Below are 18,078 nucleotides of genomic sequence, written 5' to 3'. Positions count from 1 at the left end.
TCAAGCATACCTGTACAATTCTGCTGAAGTTAGTGGAATATACAGACACCAGAGTCAGAACTGATTTATCTTTGAATCTCAAACCTTTGTGCCTTGCTGATTAGGCAGCATATGTTGTTTGGGGCTCTTGTGTTTTTCCAGCTTTCCTTGTAGCTGGCAACAACTGCATATACCAAATAATAAGGAGGTAGACAAAATGCAAGGAGACAGTAAAATACAGTACTTTCAAACACGTCAGCAAATACCAAGAATTTATCCCATACATGATCTGAAAAGAAAAATGGTTGATTGAATTTGGATTTGTCCAAAACATCTGCTGTTTCTGTTCTTACAGTCTGGTGACCAAAAGGGAACATTAGAAAACATAACGATCTCAAAAGTGTAGTTCAAGAAAATAATCCCATTTCTGAATTACAAAAGACGGATATTTTTTTTTCTTGTTTTAAGGGAACTGCATGAGTGGGATCGTCAGTTCTGACCTGGACTACTTGGTTACTGTGGTGATGTGATTTGTGCCACTGTTGGCATAACAACATGAAATTTAACTACTTGCTGCTCAAAAGTGGCCTTTCTTCTGCTGTACAGTGATGATTTCTTCTTCCATTAGTTTTCTGTCTCTCTCTTTGCAAAGCAGGAGTGGCTGATATTGACACCTCATGACAGTTGCTGGAATCACAATGTGCCAGTCAGGACAGCCTTTGGGTTTAGGAGTTACACGAAGACCGCACACAATAATATGTAGTAGCTATGTTGGCAAGCCACAGACAAGTATAATGTCATGGAATAGCTGATACCTGCAAGGAAGAAGCTGTCGTAACTTTTGAGGCTGGTGGGATCCATAGTAGCCACCTTCCATAACAAAAGCATCTATCAACATAGTGAAACTGCTATCCTGTAAGAAAGAATTAAAGATAGCATACATCATTGTCTAAAAGTATGCACGTGCAAGCCCTCCTGAAACTGAAACACTGCCACCAATGTACTTGAATGAGATTTACTTTGCCCTAGTGTTGAAGGGGAAGGGAGTATAATGCTGTTTTGAAATATAGACCAGATTTTTTTTGTGTGTGCATTTGATTTTATTAATTTTTCCCCAACTCCTTTACATGCCACACCAAATAGGTCACAGGGTTTATTGTTGAAGACTTGTAAATTGGAAAAGAAGTCAAGCCAGTAGCCTGGAACATCAGGACCTTGCAGATGTTGGCAAGTAGCCTGCAGCAACAGTGTGAGTGTGCTCGTGTGTGGTGCTGCTGGAGTCTTCCTCACCCAGAATGATCAGGTCTTCTCTGGTTGTCCTCATTGTTCAACTGTGGTAAGACAGCCTTTATCCACAGTGCATGTTTGAACTTTTGGGGACAGTTGCTGGAAATTTTGTAGAGGTTATATATTCATTTGCTTTCCTGAGAGCTGTTGCAATCATTCCAGAGCACTGCAGAACGATGTGACGTTAACACACACAGATGGAGTGAATCAGCTTGTCAGAAATTCAATTAAAAATAAACACATAAAAATGAAAAAGCCAAACCAGAATAGGTATGTGCTAAAAGCCCTTTTTGTGACTGGTGAATCTGTAGCATAATTCATGTTTCCTTGCAGCTGAGGGATTGCAGAGAGACAGATTCCCACCTGCCCTTAAGTTTAATCCTTGCATGACATGCTTTAACTGGAATACCCATGTTACAAGTCTGGGACCGATTCGATGCTATGCTGTGTGTGTACGCATACCACAAATGGAAGGTAGAGAATTCTAGGATAAAGTGAAGAGACTCATTCCCTGTTACTCCAAGTTTCTTCCTTCATTAATTCATTGGTTTGGTGCCTCACTTCTTAGAATCTTTTTGCTAATTTTAAAGGCCATAGCAGTTCCACGTTTGTGCCTTGAGGGGCTGCATGCTTCAGCTAAGGTGCTTCCGTAGGAAGTTTATTTGGTGCCGCTGGACTGCAGCGTGCTCTCTTCATAAGGAGGCACTGGATCTGGAGAGAGCTTAATGTGAGCCTCGTCCATGGAAGTCTTCATGGTGGCCTCCTCGTAGGACGGAGGCAAACACACAGTGAGGAACGTGGCATCGGGGAGCAGAGTGGAGTAGTGGAAACTCTGTTCGCTGTTCCAGGGCAGCACGGAAAGGAAATTGGACACATCGTGCTCGGGCAGGGCCTCGGGGAGGTCGATGCTGAAGATCTGCCCCTGCGGAGTGGGGTGCTGGCAACGGCGGTACAGGAAGAGCAGCAGAAATGCCAGGAAGAGCATCATGGTGGCAGGCAATATGATGCACAGAAATGGTTCTATGTCGTCTTTGGTTGAACTTATCTGTTGTCTGCTCTGTAATCAAAGCACATAGGTAGTGTGTTGGACTCCTGGAGACCTCCTAATCGGAGAGAAAAAAATACATTCTCCATCTCCCCCCGCTATGATGTAGCAGTTGCTTTTCCAAATTACTTTCTGTCTGCATTAGTGGCAGTCAAGCAATATGTTTTGCAGGCTTGTGAATTGCCTAATTCTGTTTGCTGGTCCATTAAAACAAATAACAACTAAAGACAAAAGAAATGGAGAAGTTGCAAAGAGTGGTGGGTTTCTAGGAAACCCTGTCTCCAATGGGGAAAAAACCCAACAACCTGGAACTGTATGTATTTTGGTATGCGATTTTTATTGCTCTTGGATTATACTGGGTCTTCTTCAGGGGAGATCGGTCCAGCTTTTAAAACTTGGGAGAACACTGAATTGCAGAGGAATAGGGCTAGTGATCCACCACCTGTTGTTGTTTCTCTCTATTTGGAAAACTCTACTGTTTAAAGAACAAACATTACAACAACTGTCCCTTTCATCAGGACCCACTGCCTACAATACCTGTTCTTTGGGCTGTTCTAACCTTACAGGCCAGCCCCAAATAAAACATGGTATGTCAGGACAGCCTGGACTGGGGCTTTTTCTTGAGCTTGTTCTGCCAGCTGTCTAAGAATCATTTTCCCTATTTAAAACTGAAAAATGAACTTCTGGTCTAAGAGTAATAGCAGTTGTGACTGCTGTGTCAGCTTTGTCTCCCGCAAAATGTAGCGCAAAAGACCTCTGTCCCACAGCTTTTGAATTGTGCTGTAGTGTTAACAGGGCTTATAAGCTATTGTTAAAAAACCCCAACATTTGTGCTTTTCTGTTGTATGAGCTTCATTTTTTAAAAATTTAATATAGCTTATTTCCAGTCTGACTCTATCTAGCTCTTGCTCCTAATAACTGCATCTCATTCAGAGTCTAGTCTAGAGAGAGGGTGAAACTCAAACCCTAAAATACTGTTTATTATCAATTCATTCCCTTTGTAAGTACTTGAAGACTGTAATCAGATGGCTTTCTTGCATTTTTATGGTGAGGCTGAATAGGTCAATGGATCAGATTTCCTTTATTTTGAACGAAGGCAGCTTTTCAAGCTAGGAGAACTCGAGTGGTTCTTTCCTCAAAGCATTTGGAAGCAGGGATCCAAACGGGCTGTTTGCAGCCTTTGTGAAAAGGGCCAGTAACTCCAGTGCCGCCTCCTTAGTCTACAAAAGCTTTCTCTGCTTATTCTTCCAACAATCATGGTCATTCTTTTAGCTACAAAATCACACTGTAACCTATGTTCATCTCATTATTTACCAGGCATTTGTTACCTCTCCACTTTATTGTCATATTATGGAATTCTTAGTATGTGGTCATGCGTAAGAAAAAGAAAGGTAAATAGGTTTTGACTTCTAACAAACAGTGTAGGGGAGATTTCTGCTTTTTTTCCTGCGGTATTGTGGGTCTGAAGCCAAACCCATTAAAGTAATTTTAAAATACATTGAAACTTTTGTGGAGTAGCTATTGAGCTTTTTTGCCCAGCTGTCTTTTACCACAAAAATGCATACTAAAGAACTATTTCATATTTACTGATCATTTCTTATTAAAGAGATTCTGGCAGTACAGGCTGTTGTCTTACCTGACCATTAAATGAGCTACAGGAAACAGCAGAGTTGGAAGCAACTGTTCAGCTATTACTCTAATGCAGATGTTAAATCACTTTTTAAAAATGAGGGGTTTGGGGGGTTTTTTTGAAGTTTGCTAACGCTTTTTTAGTATGTCTTATGAGGCGCATAAAACACTTCACAGGAGAATGAGAAAAAGCATTCAGTATTATGTTTGTGCACTATGTATATTGACACTCACTGGTACTGTTGTGTTACTGATACTCTTATAATAAATATTTAGAAGAGCTGAGCTTATACTGGACAGCATTATTCATGATCAGTGAAGAGTATGTTTTTAGGATCCAAGTGTAAGTTTTGGGTTTAATTTGTAGGGAGCAGGCTTCCAGTCAGGTTAAGTGTTGTTCTTGGGATCTGTGAGTTGTACACTATTGTGGTTGTTTGTGAGGATAGAGGGTGAGAGTGTGCCAGCGTTTCCTACACGAGACTAGTAAAAGAAATATAAAGCCCTGATTCTCTTACCTTTAAACTCAGTGCCACTTCCCTGTAAATTTCACTGAAAGGATATTCATGTTTTAAATAATGGCCAAGGACGGCGCATCCTTCGTGTGCTGGTGGAAGCACAGACTAGTGTTACAGTTGCCTGACACATCCTGTTGTAAGACATGGCCTCAGACAAAGACCGGACTTCAGAGAGTTTGCAGGATGGCGAGGAGACAGGAGGGACTGGTGGGTTGGATGTGGATTTGAAGCACAGGATGAGAACTGCTGTTTCTGAAGTGAGGAGCTGTGGACTCGTCAGGGGAGGGCAGAGTGGAGAAGGGGGCAGATCAGAATTGTGCAGCGGTGTGGATGCAGAGCCTCGGCTTGTGAGGAGGATGCATAAGATGCAAAGCTGTGGGGAGGAAAGCCAAAAGGCAACTGAGAATGAGGGCAGTAGGATTGGTTAGGACCAAGAAGAGAAGTCTGAGGAACAAATGGTGGGGGTCCTCTCTCGCTGCACCAGCCCCATTCTCTTTGCAGAAGAAGAAAAAGGAAAGGGCTAGTGGCAAATGGGGAGGCCAGGGAAGGAAAGGTTAAGCTTAATGGAAGGAATTAAGAAACGGTCTTGGGTCTCAGGGGAATGCTTTGCTCCAAAGCCTTAACTGGAACCCAGCAGTCTTGGGACTTGCAAAGAAATACCCACCAACAGAAATATGTAAAATACATTATTGTTGGAGGGGCCAATTTGCATCTAATGGTAAGAAAATGGAAGAAGAGAAACTATTTGTAGTATGAGCTAGCTCAGATGGCCACAGTCTGCGAAGCAGGTATAAAAGGACAACTTAGATTCATTTGGGTGTCAGTGTGGTTACTTGCCTGAAAACTCTCCCTTTTTGTTTAAAACCCTCCAAGAATAACCTATAGCATTGCTTCCAAAGTTGCAAATTCAAGCCCTCAAGGCTGAATAAATGCCAGAGTTTTGGAAATCTGTGAATCCGTAATTTGATCCACAACACACATCATTTTTAATTATGTTATTGTTTACAAAGTGCCTACTCTAGGGTTGTGATAGCTTGCTTAGGGAAGAAGACCACAGTACCTCAGGGTAGTGCGTTGCAGGATATGGAGAGTACGTAGTGACTGAGTCAGGAGGCTGGGGGAAGAGAGAAGACTGCCTGCTAGTTTGTGATAGTGAATGCTCTCCTGGGGAGCTGTACTCCTGTATCTGTTACTGAATGCTCTAGTGGGAGCAAGATGATAGTTCAACTGAGGTGTTTGTGGTGGGTTATTCATTAGTTGTACCTCACTTTGAGTGCCTGGGTTGAGATCCCTGGGTCTGGTCTGTAGAAATTCTGCATCTGCATTGCTGTCTCTGAAGGTGGAAGAGGGATGCCCTAAGCCTGTAAGTACTTTATTACACTAAGGGATCTGAGCAAAAATGACATGGGTAATTATGAAACAGTTCATACCCTCTTGTACTCCCTGAAGTGGTCAGGCAGTTGGACTAGATGATTGTTGTAGGTCCCTTCCAACTGAACTACTCCTATTCTATCCTATTCTATCCTTTTCTATTCAAAATAACTACACAAGTGCCTGGTGACTATCTATTCAGTCATGTGTACAAAACAAGACACAAGAAATTTGTTGTTTGAAGAAGATGCAGTAAATAAGACCCTGGGCTGTATGTTGAGAAAGGTGGGCAGAGCAGCACATTGAATGGCTAGTGATGAAGTGAATACAATGTCCTGTGAAAGAACAGTGAGTGTGTCTTACTACAATCTGCAAAACAGTAGCATGTGAAGCAAGTAGGATTAAGGATTGAGTAATATGTTTTTCTGTATGCTAACAGGTAAGAGTAAGGACGAGTTTTCCTCAGTCTGTGTTTCAAAGTGTCCATAACTTTTTAAACGCAGCTAACGTTAAGCCTTAGCTTTCCTATTTGGATGAAATAATCTGTAAGCTACTTAGTTTATTATTTGAGTTGAAATTTGTTTTAATAAGTAAATACTGCCCCACAGATGTCCAGAACCTGAACAGGGACTTACATGTCCATTTCAATACTGCCTCCAGCCAAACATTTACATGGACTGATTTTACATTGAGATGTAGTTCAAAAAGCTGATTAACTTCTTGTAGGTATATCCAGATACATATCAAATGTATTGGGAGACAATTGAGCAGTATCAGTCTCCATTTTTTCTGTTGTGGTTTTGTGCCAATTTCTGGGACAAGTGGCTAAGGGGCTGCTGAAGAATGTTGCAAAGATCTTGACATAAAGACTTGGAAAATCTTACAGCCATTAAAAAAAATTATACTAAAAATAGAAATAATTTTAATAAAATGAAACAAAGGTCACATCATAGAAAAAAATTAATAATTGCTCTGAAGTTCTAAACTAAAACTAAAGTTCTAAACTGAACTAAAACTAACTTCTAAAACTGAAGCTCTAAAACTAGGAAAGGAACCAGTGTGTATAGGTATCAGAAAGAGCTGCCAGAACTGGAAAATAAAATGATCTAGAAACAAAACTGAATCTTCAGCAATTGAAATGAAAGTGTAAGCAAATAAACCAACTGCAGAACATATATGAAGTAAAATCCTCTACTGTTTAACAGCTGGAAGTTTCTAAACCAAGCATATAAAGTGACTGAGGGAATTATTTGGTAGTGTTTTCTTGACTGGTTTGGTTTTGATGTTGCTGCTTCACTGGAGGTCAGCGTGCTCTGCCTGTGTCATCACAAGCAGCTATTATCAGGTTTGTAATTGACAAAAACAAGGCTCTGACTTCCAGCATGAAATAAGTTACAGACCCATAAATACAGGGAAAATATCCTTTATAAAAGAAAGGCAGAAAAGGGCATGAGGGTAAAAGGGATTATGTTTCTAAAAAGTCCTCTCTTTTCCCAGAAATTATTTTTAGTGGGATGGTTTGGCCATTGTAGGCTCATGTTTATTCCCTTCCTTTCATTTATAAATTTGTAGGGACTGAAGCAGAGGGTCAGTTTTCCCAAACACTGAGCACAGACTAGAAGTAGTAAAGCCTTTCATTAGTAATCTGCCAGATTTTTTTTAACATGCTGAGCATGTACAGTTGCCAGTTTACAGTTTACACGACCCATATCAGTTTAGATGAGCTTTTACTCATTCCTGTTGGTAAAGGAATGAAATGCAGAGTGCAGTCGAGTTGTGTGGCATTTCCATGATGAGTAATGGAATGGGTTTAGAATTGAACTCTTTGTCTAGACAAAAGAAGCCTAGTACCTGGCTTTGAAGGGAATGACCTAATAAGGCTAAACATGAGTTTAAAGAAAGCTTTTGTGTAGGGATAGAAGAATGAAAGTTTATTTGGCTTGCTTAAATTCCCATTGAAGTGATTGTTTGATTGGTGCCAGGATTTATCGTGTTGCTAATGATTTATTAGGGTACTAAGAACTTTATTAAAATCATTTGTATTAATATAGGCCATATTTATACTAATATCTTTTGAAGTTGAATCAGAAAACTGATACTTCTGAAATGTTTTAAGTGGATTTGGAACAAAGTCTGCTTTGAAGTCATTAGGTTGTGGTCCACACATAGGTGCTTTTCCAAGCTCCATCCTACTTCTTAAAGTTGATTCATTATTGCTTGTAAAAAGCAAAACCATATAACTCTGGCAAATAGTTTTTGTATACATTAATTATGACACATAATTTTAAAGCGAGCCTAGATTTACACTGAATTTTCAAATACTTGTTAGAATGTGACCCTTGTGATGCTGTTTGTTTCTCACTGTCAGACAAAACCAGTCTCAAGGTGTGAAGACATTGCCTTTGCCATTCTAACTCTGGCAATGTTACTGATGAGGTAGACTTTGTTAAAATTGTAGAGGCATTTAAAAACTACTTTTTCTCCTATTTTGACCCTACCCCCTTTTATTTTACAACGGTACACTTGATACCTCAGCTAAGTAGCATGGCCAGTTCATTTATTAATGCTACTTGACTCAGATGGTCATTTTCTGGGGATATACGTGCACCTTAAATTATTATTTCTTTTGCTGTCTCCCAGACAAAGCCAGAAAGGCAGGCTGTGTTTTCATCTCCGAGGGCTATTTCCCTCCCCCCACTTGCCTGCATGTGATCCTCTCTCGCAGAAGTAATCAGTGCACAGCTTAGGGAACAGGAGTTCATTGCTGCCTGCTAGTGACTCTTAACATCTGCAGAAAGGCTTCATGGGACCAGATCGAAAGCATAAACATGCATTTAAAAGAAAGGAAATCAAGGAATAGCAGAATGCATTATGCTTAAAAGAAATAAACTTCTTTACCTGCTGCTCCATCAAGATTTTTCCATCTAATGTTTTTCTTTCCCCACAAATGTGTTTAAAACAACTTAACAGCAATAAATAAATGCTCTGACTCTATGTAATTGAGCAGTACTGCTTTGATACATCTCAGGTATTTACTGTGTGCCATACACTGAGGCATTACACAGACGTACACACACATGCAAAGTCAAAGGACATGCCACAGAGACAAGCAGGAGGGTACAGACCTGAAGCTCTGTTTCCAGAAGTGGCCCACCAGGTTCACTGTTTAGCCAGTCATAGTTTCCCCTGTCAGCGTGTCCAAATTTTCTCCAGCTGCTGCCCAAGAGCCACCTCATGCTTTCATTAACCTGGTCTTCTGTCTTCGTGCCTCCACCTTGCTTTGCTGCTTGCAACTGTGTCCCCGCCTCCCAGCCTTGACCCAGCTGGGCTGCTCTCAGTTAATGATCCCTCTTAAATGATATCCCATTTATAGTGGAAAAGAAAAAAAGAAGTTAGACACCCCACCCCCCCACCCCCCGTTGTCAGGAAGCCAAGCAAATAGATCTCAGAGCCTCTCCCCACTTCCAACTCAATCTCTCTGGATTTGCTTCGGTGGCCTACATTACCAGCAAAGCTGGCATCAGGTATCCGGGAGCCGGGACTGATAGCGCTCTGATTGGAGCGCTCCCTGCATTAGGATTATTAAAAGGGGAATTTGCATGTGAATCTGAGCCCACATGGTCATGACTCCGTGTGGATAAATAACACTCTATATTTAGGTATCTAATAAACACTTTTTCCAACAAAATAAAAATAAATAAAACCCGCGCTTCTATGTCAAGAACAAAGGTTCCCCCTCAGTTATGCAGTGTGAGGAGGACCCGCGATCCAGGCAGGTTTTTCCTCCCTGTTGCTGGAACATACAGTAAACAGTGAGAGTGGTTTCTGGGTAGAGAGGCAAGGACACAAAGCTAAATGCTGTGCTGAATTATTTAGCAGCGTTAGGATGTAGATGTTAATGATAAATCCAGAGAGAGAGCTCTGCCAGGAAAGCTTTGGTCACTGAGAGTATATGATTGCTTTCAGTAATAACGAGTTGTCTGTTCAGTTAAATCAGGACTTGTTTACAGCTTTCTAGGATACATGTTGTTAAATGGCAACTGTTTCCAGTGAGAAGCCTTTGTGCTGTTTATCCAGCAAAAAAACCCCCCTCACTGATGTATGTTAACTTCTGAAGGAAGGAATATTTAATCTAAGTTGAAAGCTGAATCAAGGTTTAACTCTTACTGAAAAGTTGGAGGTGTCTTTCTGCCTTGCAGTGAGCAGAGGGAGAAGCTGTTGGTAATACCCCATTCAACTGTGATGTATTTTGCATGGTTTCTCAAGGCTAACCTGTTCAAACAAAAGTTGTCTGGGACTGATGATACAAAATTGGGGCCAGAATTGTAACCTTTTATTTCTTGCTTGGACTTCCTTTCATCAACTCTTCTTCTGAGCTCATGGGTCCCAAAAAATTGCAGGCCTAATTGGCAGCAGGCTGAACTCCCGCAGCTCCAACAAGGGCAGTTGGAAGTGCCAGCACTCAATGTTTCTAACGAGAGGACTCTGGAAGAGCCTGTTCCAAGGCTGGCTGTGATCCCTGTGACTGCGGCGTGCAGGAGTGATTTACCCTACAGGTGAACCTGGGCTGTGGGAAAGAGAGGGCATTGTTTGATAAATCTGTCCCGTTTTATTACCAAAGTTGCCGGGTGAGCAGTGGGCAGGGAGCAATAATATTGAATGAGGGGTTGGTCTTGGTGCTGAAGCAGCTGCATCGTTCGTTGGAAACTGGACCCTGGACCCCGCTCTCGCTTCTGCTGAGGAGGTCCCGCATGAAGCTAGAAAGGTCACCTCAGCAAAGCCCTTGCACACTTGTGAGAAGACTCGTCCTTTCCTTGGTGCCTTGCTTGTTCATCTTGGAAAGCACTTTGAGAGGTGGCGAGCGCTTGCAGCTGCAGCTAGAGCCCAGGGAGTTACGCTGTGAATTACAAGGTCCCCTGAGAAGCCAGGTCCTAAATGTGGCTTAACAGGTCACACCAAGGCAGTGAAATACTTCTGACTTGATGCCTTGACACCTTGTACGAAAGCAAGAGTGACGACCATCTTTCCCAAAATGGTGTTAAGAACATAAATTCCTTAAGGAGTCTTGTGACTGTGTAGCTTAAATCTGTCATCTCACATGCAAGCAGGAAACATTCATATACTATCTTAATTAGGGTCTTAATACAGCCTCTAAGATTATTAATGCTATTTTTAAAAGCTTGCTGTAAATTTGCTTTGGGACTGTGTCGTGAATAATGAGGAGAAGTAAAAAATTATGTCTACTTACAGTGTAAACACCCTGTTCGGCATCCTTGGATTCTAGTTAGATGAATTTTAGCCAAAAAATAAGGTGTGTGCTTTTAAGACTCACTGACCTGATTTACTAAGTGCTGCTTTGAATTCTTGACCTCTGGAAAATGTGTAAGAATGATTTAATTTTGTAGAGCTGAGGCCAAATGGGAATTTGGGGAAATGTGGTGGTCTTTGTTATGCAGGTAATTAGAATATAGATAATGGCTGGCTTTTTATATAATCAGTGGACCCAGCAGGAAGATTAGTGAGAGTAATAGGGATACCATCTTTCTACTGCCAGTGATCAGATGCCCATTTGACATATTGCCTTTGTGGAGAAGATCTGCTCTTGTGCAGAACTGGAAAAGTACCACTTAAGACTGGATTTGTGATGGCAAATCTGTTGCAGATTTCTACCAGCTTTGTGGGGTACACATGATACTTATTTCTGCTTCTGAACAAAGAGTTCATAAGTACCACCATAGTTTGGGCATGCTGTAGTGTGGAAGTTGGGGGGAGGAGGAACATCCTTAATTCCAAGCCCTATGGCCAGATGTCAGGCTTGCCGCTTTGAAGCGTGGGGGAGGTTGACCTTTGGGGGTCTTCAGACCTTGACATGGACAAAAGTCGTCCCCCCCCCCCTCCACCAGCTTTGTTTTTTGAAATGGTTCAATCTAACAGTTGCCCTGTCAAATAATCTGGAGAAAATAGTTGGCATGGAATGGTACTGCCAAATTGATTAAAGTTTGGTAAAGGTTTGTAAAACAATGGCAACATGATATTTTTAATTGAGGCAGTGTTGCTAATATCACTTCCAGTGTTCTAGCAAGGAGAGGCTTTCAGAGGAAGCCACTGCAGAAGATAGGCATCTCCGCTGTCCTCAGTATGAAGCTCAAACTGTCATAAATAATTCATCTTTCTGATTTGCTGAGATATTCGAGGCTAGCAGTCTAAGTCTAGGCTATATTGCCACTAATATTGGTAGGGAACAGAATATCCACAGTGCTCTAGATGCCTTTCAAATTTCTTGCTACATTCTTCCCCCAGTTTCTTTTGCTGCTTTCCACAGGTGGTTGTGAACATTCCCTGCTTGAACGACTGCACTGCTGTGAGGGAGGGTGTGAGGGCTAACCTGAATAACACAAAACTAAGAATTATAATGGATGAGGTGTTGCCACTGTGAACAGTACTGTGTTATCAGGTGTAGATTCATCCGATGAAATGGAGGGAGATGCTGACTTTTGCCTATAACCAGCTGGTAGGTGCTTCTGTGTCCTTCAGGCAGGAGTGGTGTTGGCTCCTGTCCATTCCCTTTCACTTTGGTAATTAAGCAATTCATAGTGATTTGCTCTTTTTTGGTAAATTTTTCACAATATTGAGATTTTGGCTTTGCTTTTTTGTTAAGCATCAATACATTAGTTTTTCAAAAACAAAGCACCTTCTGAAGAGCACTCTCCTCCCCGCATCTGACCAAAACCATTGTCACTTCAAAGAGTAGATACAAGTTGGCATAGCCCCACTGAAAACCAGTATTCTGGAGAGCAACATTTGTGGACAAGCTGCACATACTCATGGCCTGTAGAAACAGTGACAGGGAGACCCAGTCACAAAACGTGTGCACGCTGATGTTATGTACCTTGACGTAGGAGCAGCAGCTGTGGGAGCAGAGGTATTGACCCGATGCTGCAGCTGGGTAGCTAAAAGCAAAACCTTTAGAGAAAGTGCCAGTGGCAGACCTCAGGTTGCTGCCAGAGCAGGATTGCCTCCTGCAGAATATCCCTTAAAGTTTTGTGAGTGTAACAACACTTGAAAAGCTCTGTGGCCACAGCAGACTGCTGGTGACTGACCAGCAGCCATCTGACAATACTGTCTAGAGCTTTAGGTTTTTTATTATCTATTTTTTTGTAATTTCTGTCAATCTAGGTTTAAGCCCCTTCATTTACAGTTAGTCATCCTTACCCTGCATTCTTGTTTTCTCTTATTTAAGTCTGCCAGTATGCACTGTATGGTATTTTGTTCCTATTGAGCCAAACTACAGAAATTCTTTTTTGTTTGTTTGTTTGTAGGGGGTTTTGTGGTTGGTTTTTTTGGTTTTGGGGTTTTTTTTTGTTTGGGTTTTTTTTTCTTTTTTTTTTTTTTTTTTTCTTCAGCCCACCTTGCCTTGTGTAATCGCTTAGCCATCTTGTCAATGCTCTGCAAACCTTTTGTGACGCTGGGACACCAAACAACCTGCTGTATAAGAGCACTGTCCAAAAGTGAGCTGTCACCTTTTGCCTCGGCCAGTGAAAGGTGGGCACTTGGTGGGATGGGCAGCTTTCCCTGAGCTGTGCTGCCGGGGCCGAAGCACCCGACGCAGTGTTGTGAGGTCCCCTCGCGCAGTCGGGTGCCTGCGGCCCTGGGGAGCCCCGTCTGCCCTGCAGCCGCTGGCAGGCGATATCCCCCATGTCCCTTTGGGCCTGGGTGTGCAGTGACCTCTGTCAGCCTGCCTCTGAAGAATGTTTCTCTCTCCAGGAGACCGCAGTGAGGGCAAAGGCTGGAAAACACAAACTTTTTTAGGGGGGAAGGGAGCTAACCTTGAAAAGCATGACACATTTTTCTTCACTGTCCTAAACTCATGTGCATGTGACTAAAGTGTTGGGGAATTGATTTCAGTGCTAGTTCACGGTTTGGGGAGGCTGGATTGTGATTTTTGGTGGTGGTTGTTTTGGGGGTTTTTGGGGGTTTTTTTTTGAGGGAAGTGGGAATTAAATATTTGGGTGTGTTTTCTATTTTCAGGCTGAGATAGGCCCATCTTATTTATTCTGTCTTCCTGATGTTGTCAGACCCTCTCTTCTTTGTGCTAGTGTTGGTGAAAATTGTGCTGCCACCCTGGGCTCTGACCCTCTGCTATCACAGACAGTCAAAATTTTGCCATTGACTCCGTGCAATGGGACAGATGTTAAGCTCTGTATATCATCTTACCTGTCATAGCTAAGTGGGCTGTTGGCCAGTTTCCCACTGCATTATATTACTCCTGTTCAATGTAACTGGAATCAAACGAGGGGACTTTTTTTGCTTTAGTAAAGCTTAACTCAAAATGCATTTATCTGGCCTAAGGAATACACTGTAAAGATGGCCATGGCAGTTCAGTTACCCTGGTATCTGAACTCCAGCTGCTTGAACATTTATGCAGGCTAATTCATCCCGGTGCTTCTGGTGACTGTGTGGCCTCCTGGAGCCCATGGCATGGCTTTTTCAGGTGCTTTGCCTTCGGTCTTGAAGAAAAAACATTCTTGATTGATTCTGCTTCTCTGTGAGGGATTCTTCCTTTCAGGCTGTCACCTGCAAATGAGCGCCCTTTGCTTTTCAAAAGTACATAAAAGATTGTTTTCGCTGACTCAAGGCTGTTATTTTCATCAATAATTAAAACTGAACTTTGTAGCACATCATCTAGACAAAAAAACCCCAGAATTTAAAAAAAATAATTACATATGCACAAAGTATAGGAATAGAAAAAGCCATTCAATTTATGTAATGATACTTCCACCATTTCACCATAACTTTCCTAAATGTGTTGCTGAGCTCAATTTACTTTTGAGTGATTCAGGGTTACCACTGTTCTGCTTGGGAATCCTGAACTTGAACTGGAAACTGGGCATGATCTACGGGTTGTCCTATACCAGTAATAAGCAAGAGGAAGCAAAGGTTAGCTAGATATCAGGAAGGTGGATGGCCTGTCTTTTGATCTTTCTCAGAGTTGTAAGCTCTTGGCTTCTGCAGCTGTTTAATTTAACCTGATCTTCATAGGAGTGTAAGTGGCCCTCTCTCCTTCCTTTTTCCCAAAATGTGGTTGTAAGCAGTTTGCAGGCATCTATTATGAGATAATCATAGAATCATTTAGGTTGGAAAAGACCTTTAAGATCATCAAGTCCAGCCGTAAACCGAACACTGCCAATGTTGCTAAAGACTGGAATTGCACATGCATTTAAGCACCTTGGGGTGAAGCAAAGCATTTCTGAGGAGCCCAGCTGACCACGTATACTTTTGCCTGCATATGCTTCTAGGAGCATTGCCATAAGCTTAGTGAGAGATTAGGTGTTTTGCTACTTTATAAAGACAATATTCCTAAAAGAAAAAAAAGGATCAGAAATGCTTCAGACAAAGGGAGCGAGGAAATGGAAAGGCACTAACTAGGGATAAATATCTGATGCTGCTGGTATATCCAAGAAGGGGGCAAAAGCTCCATGGCAGCAGGCAGCCTGAAGATGGGGAGATAGAGGGAGGAGGGCAGCTCTAAAGGGGTGTCTGCATGTGTATGACTGAACAAGAAGAGGCAGATGTTGGTAGGAGGAGGGCTCATTCCATATTGTGGAAAAGCTTGCTTCTTGCAGTATATCAAAATAAATGAAGTCCCCTTAAGTAAAAAATAGTCAGTCCTTAAATATACCTGAAAAAATGTTAATTGAGATTTCCTATAGAAAATACTAATTTGGTAGCAATATGAAATGTGTCCTCTTTTCCATTTTTTTAATAAGGCTTTATACCATTCTAATACAAGCAATGCAACCTAATTTGTTAAACCATTAAAAATAAGGCTGAACTATTGCTTTTTTGCCTTAAATAATAATAATAAAAAATAACCTCCTATGTCTGGGAGATCTCTACTCAATAGATTGTCTAACACAGCTGTAAAATTTGCCTGCGTTTAACTACCAACTACGGGCACCATTATAAATTATAATATTTGTGGCATCTGCAATGATGGCTGTATCTCTCCTTTTACAAGGCTTCAGGAAGTAGAGCAGATGTGTGTGTTACCACTGACATTAAAGAATGGCACATAGGTTTTTTGTATCCTTTATCCACACTTTTTTTTTTTTTTGCTGATTTCTTCTAGTAATGTGTGCCAATATATGGAAATAAACTTTTAAGGAGAAAATGTGAATGTCTGGCTAACCTTAATCTGAGCTTTTAAAAGTAAGCTTTTAAGATTTATCTGCATCTGACCAAACACTATTTATTTTTACAGTATGGTATTGTTCATTGTATTCGATGTTGTTTACCCTGATTGTTGACCTTGTGTAATGCTAGACGTTAGATACGGACCTCAAGCAATCTGCAGAGTCTTGTGCTGCATTTATGCAGTAAGTGGAAAAACCTAGAAAAGTTAGATTGCCAAAATTTCAACCTTTCTTGCAGCTATGCATGATCTTTATTAGTATCATCATTGCAGAAAAAAGATTAGAAAAGGGAGACCTCACTGATGGATTCTCTTTTCCCTCAAATATTCTCGTTTGGGGTGTGGATTAAAAGTTAATCATCCTCTTTTGCATTGGTTTGGTTTTGGGTTTTTTTTTATTTGTTTTTCCATAGTCTGGGAGCTCCAAACGTCTTTCATGAATACTAAGTTCTTGCTTTTTGGTCAGCAGCTTCCCTTTGTGCTTTTTGGTTGTGGGTTTTTTGGGTTTTTTGGTGGTGTGTTTTGGGGTTTGGGGGTTTTTTTTGCATTTTGGGGTTTTTTTAATGTATAATTCACATAGGTTGAATCTTACTTTTTAAAAAATCACTGCTGTTACAATAATCTTTTAGTGCATTTGGAATTTTTTTCCCCTGTGTGTTTTCAGGTGGTTGCATCTTCCTTCAGTATTGTGCGGGGCTTTAGTTAGTGCTTTATACTTCTTTGGCAAGATTGCTAATGACAGTGTTTGACAAAACACTATCTAATTCTGGCCACTGTGTGATCCTACTAAAACAACTTGGCCCAACTAAGTGCAGTCAATGATCATGCGATTTTTGCTTGACCCATAATGACTGAGTTTCAATCTATCTAGCAATTCTGTGTTCAAAATGATACAATTTTCTGCTGGAATATTGTGAATCCCTGTATCAAATCCCTTGAGACTGTATCCAAATACAGCAGTGTCTGCGTCAGTACTTGTTGCTAACACGCTAAATTTTATACAAAATCATGATCATATATTCATAGCTTGATTTGGTTAATGTCATTTGCTGCCAAAAATCTATCAACCCCAGATGCCAAAGGAATTAGACTTTCTGATATTTTTGCTTAGAATCAGCGTGGCCAAGAGAGCACTGTTGGGGAAGAAATAGCTCTTCTAGCTTCTAAAACTAGCTCAGTTCTTCATCAGATTGGAAAAAATGCAAATTACTTATTAGTCCTTTGTCATCACTTTAAGGCCAGGTGTAGCTCCAGAGCAGAAGAACTGTAGGTATTAACATATTATCTTACAGGTTAACGTCTCTAATTACAGATTTAGAGAAGCCCTAATACCTTTCCTGTTATTAACAATGAATCTGTAAGTCTTCATTTGTCATTGTTAAAATGCTTGAAACGTTTGAAAGCCTGAGGAAATACAGCTTTTGAAATCCATTCCTGCCCTGAAACATATTTAGCAATAGCAGTAAGAATGAGTGGGTTGAAAATACCTGTATAATCTAAACCAACTGGTGCCGTACACAAGCTTGTAGTGGGTTGCAGTTGCCCGTATACACATGAGGATGAGCGGTGTATGACAAACTGGACCAAAGACACAATAGTGGAGGGACCTTCAGGCTCTGTAGAAGCAGGGTTAAAAGGTTAGGCACTGCCAGTTCCTTGAGTGGCCTCTCTGAGAGCCAAGGGAGAGACCATAAGGAGAAAGCTGCAGTATACTGGAGGATAAGCTGAAGTAGCTGGTTACCCAGCTCTCACTGACTGGCCTCAAGCACAGATCAGGCACGTTACTTGCTTCTCCTTAACCCCAGCTTATCACTGGTTAGGTGGCTTCCCTGAAGCTGCAGACTGCATCTGTATGAGAACTGGGGCTGTAAATTGGGAGACACTTGCTCAGTGTTGTGCTCAGTCGTCAAGGGAAGGCCAAGGGACACCCTTGGCCTTTGTCCCTTCAGGACAAGGGAGAAAATTATTCCTGTCCATGGACTTCTGAATCTATATGAAACTCCTTGAATTGAAGTGTGCATTATTTAACAGACCATCAGCTGAGAGGCTTTGGGCAATTT

The 18,078-nt window shown here is 41.4% G+C and overlaps 1 protein-coding gene across 1 annotated transcript; it reads right to left on the bottom strand.

Annotated features, from left to right (window-relative positions):
* Positions 1-736: 736 nt before the first annotated feature.
* On the bottom strand, positions 737-9,441 carry SMIM28 (small integral membrane protein 28). The gene is made up of 2 exons (XM_052784492.1): positions 8,952-9,441; positions 737-2,323 (listed from the first exon to the last, which is right to left on the bottom strand). The coding sequence occupies exons 1-2, from the start codon at positions 9,060-9,062 to the stop codon at positions 1,925-1,927; spliced, it is 510 nt and encodes a 169-aa protein (XP_052640452.1). The 5' UTR covers positions 9,063-9,441; the 3' UTR covers positions 737-1,924.
* Positions 9,442-18,078: the final 8,637 nt, after the last annotated feature.

Source organism: Harpia harpyja, chromosome 4, assembly GCF_026419915.1.
Source record: "Harpia harpyja isolate bHarHar1 chromosome 4, bHarHar1 primary haplotype, whole genome shotgun sequence".
In the NCBI taxonomy this organism is placed as follows: domain Eukaryota; kingdom Metazoa; phylum Chordata; class Aves; order Accipitriformes; family Accipitridae; genus Harpia; species Harpia harpyja.
This window is presented reverse-complemented; position numbering and strand designations above follow the sequence as displayed.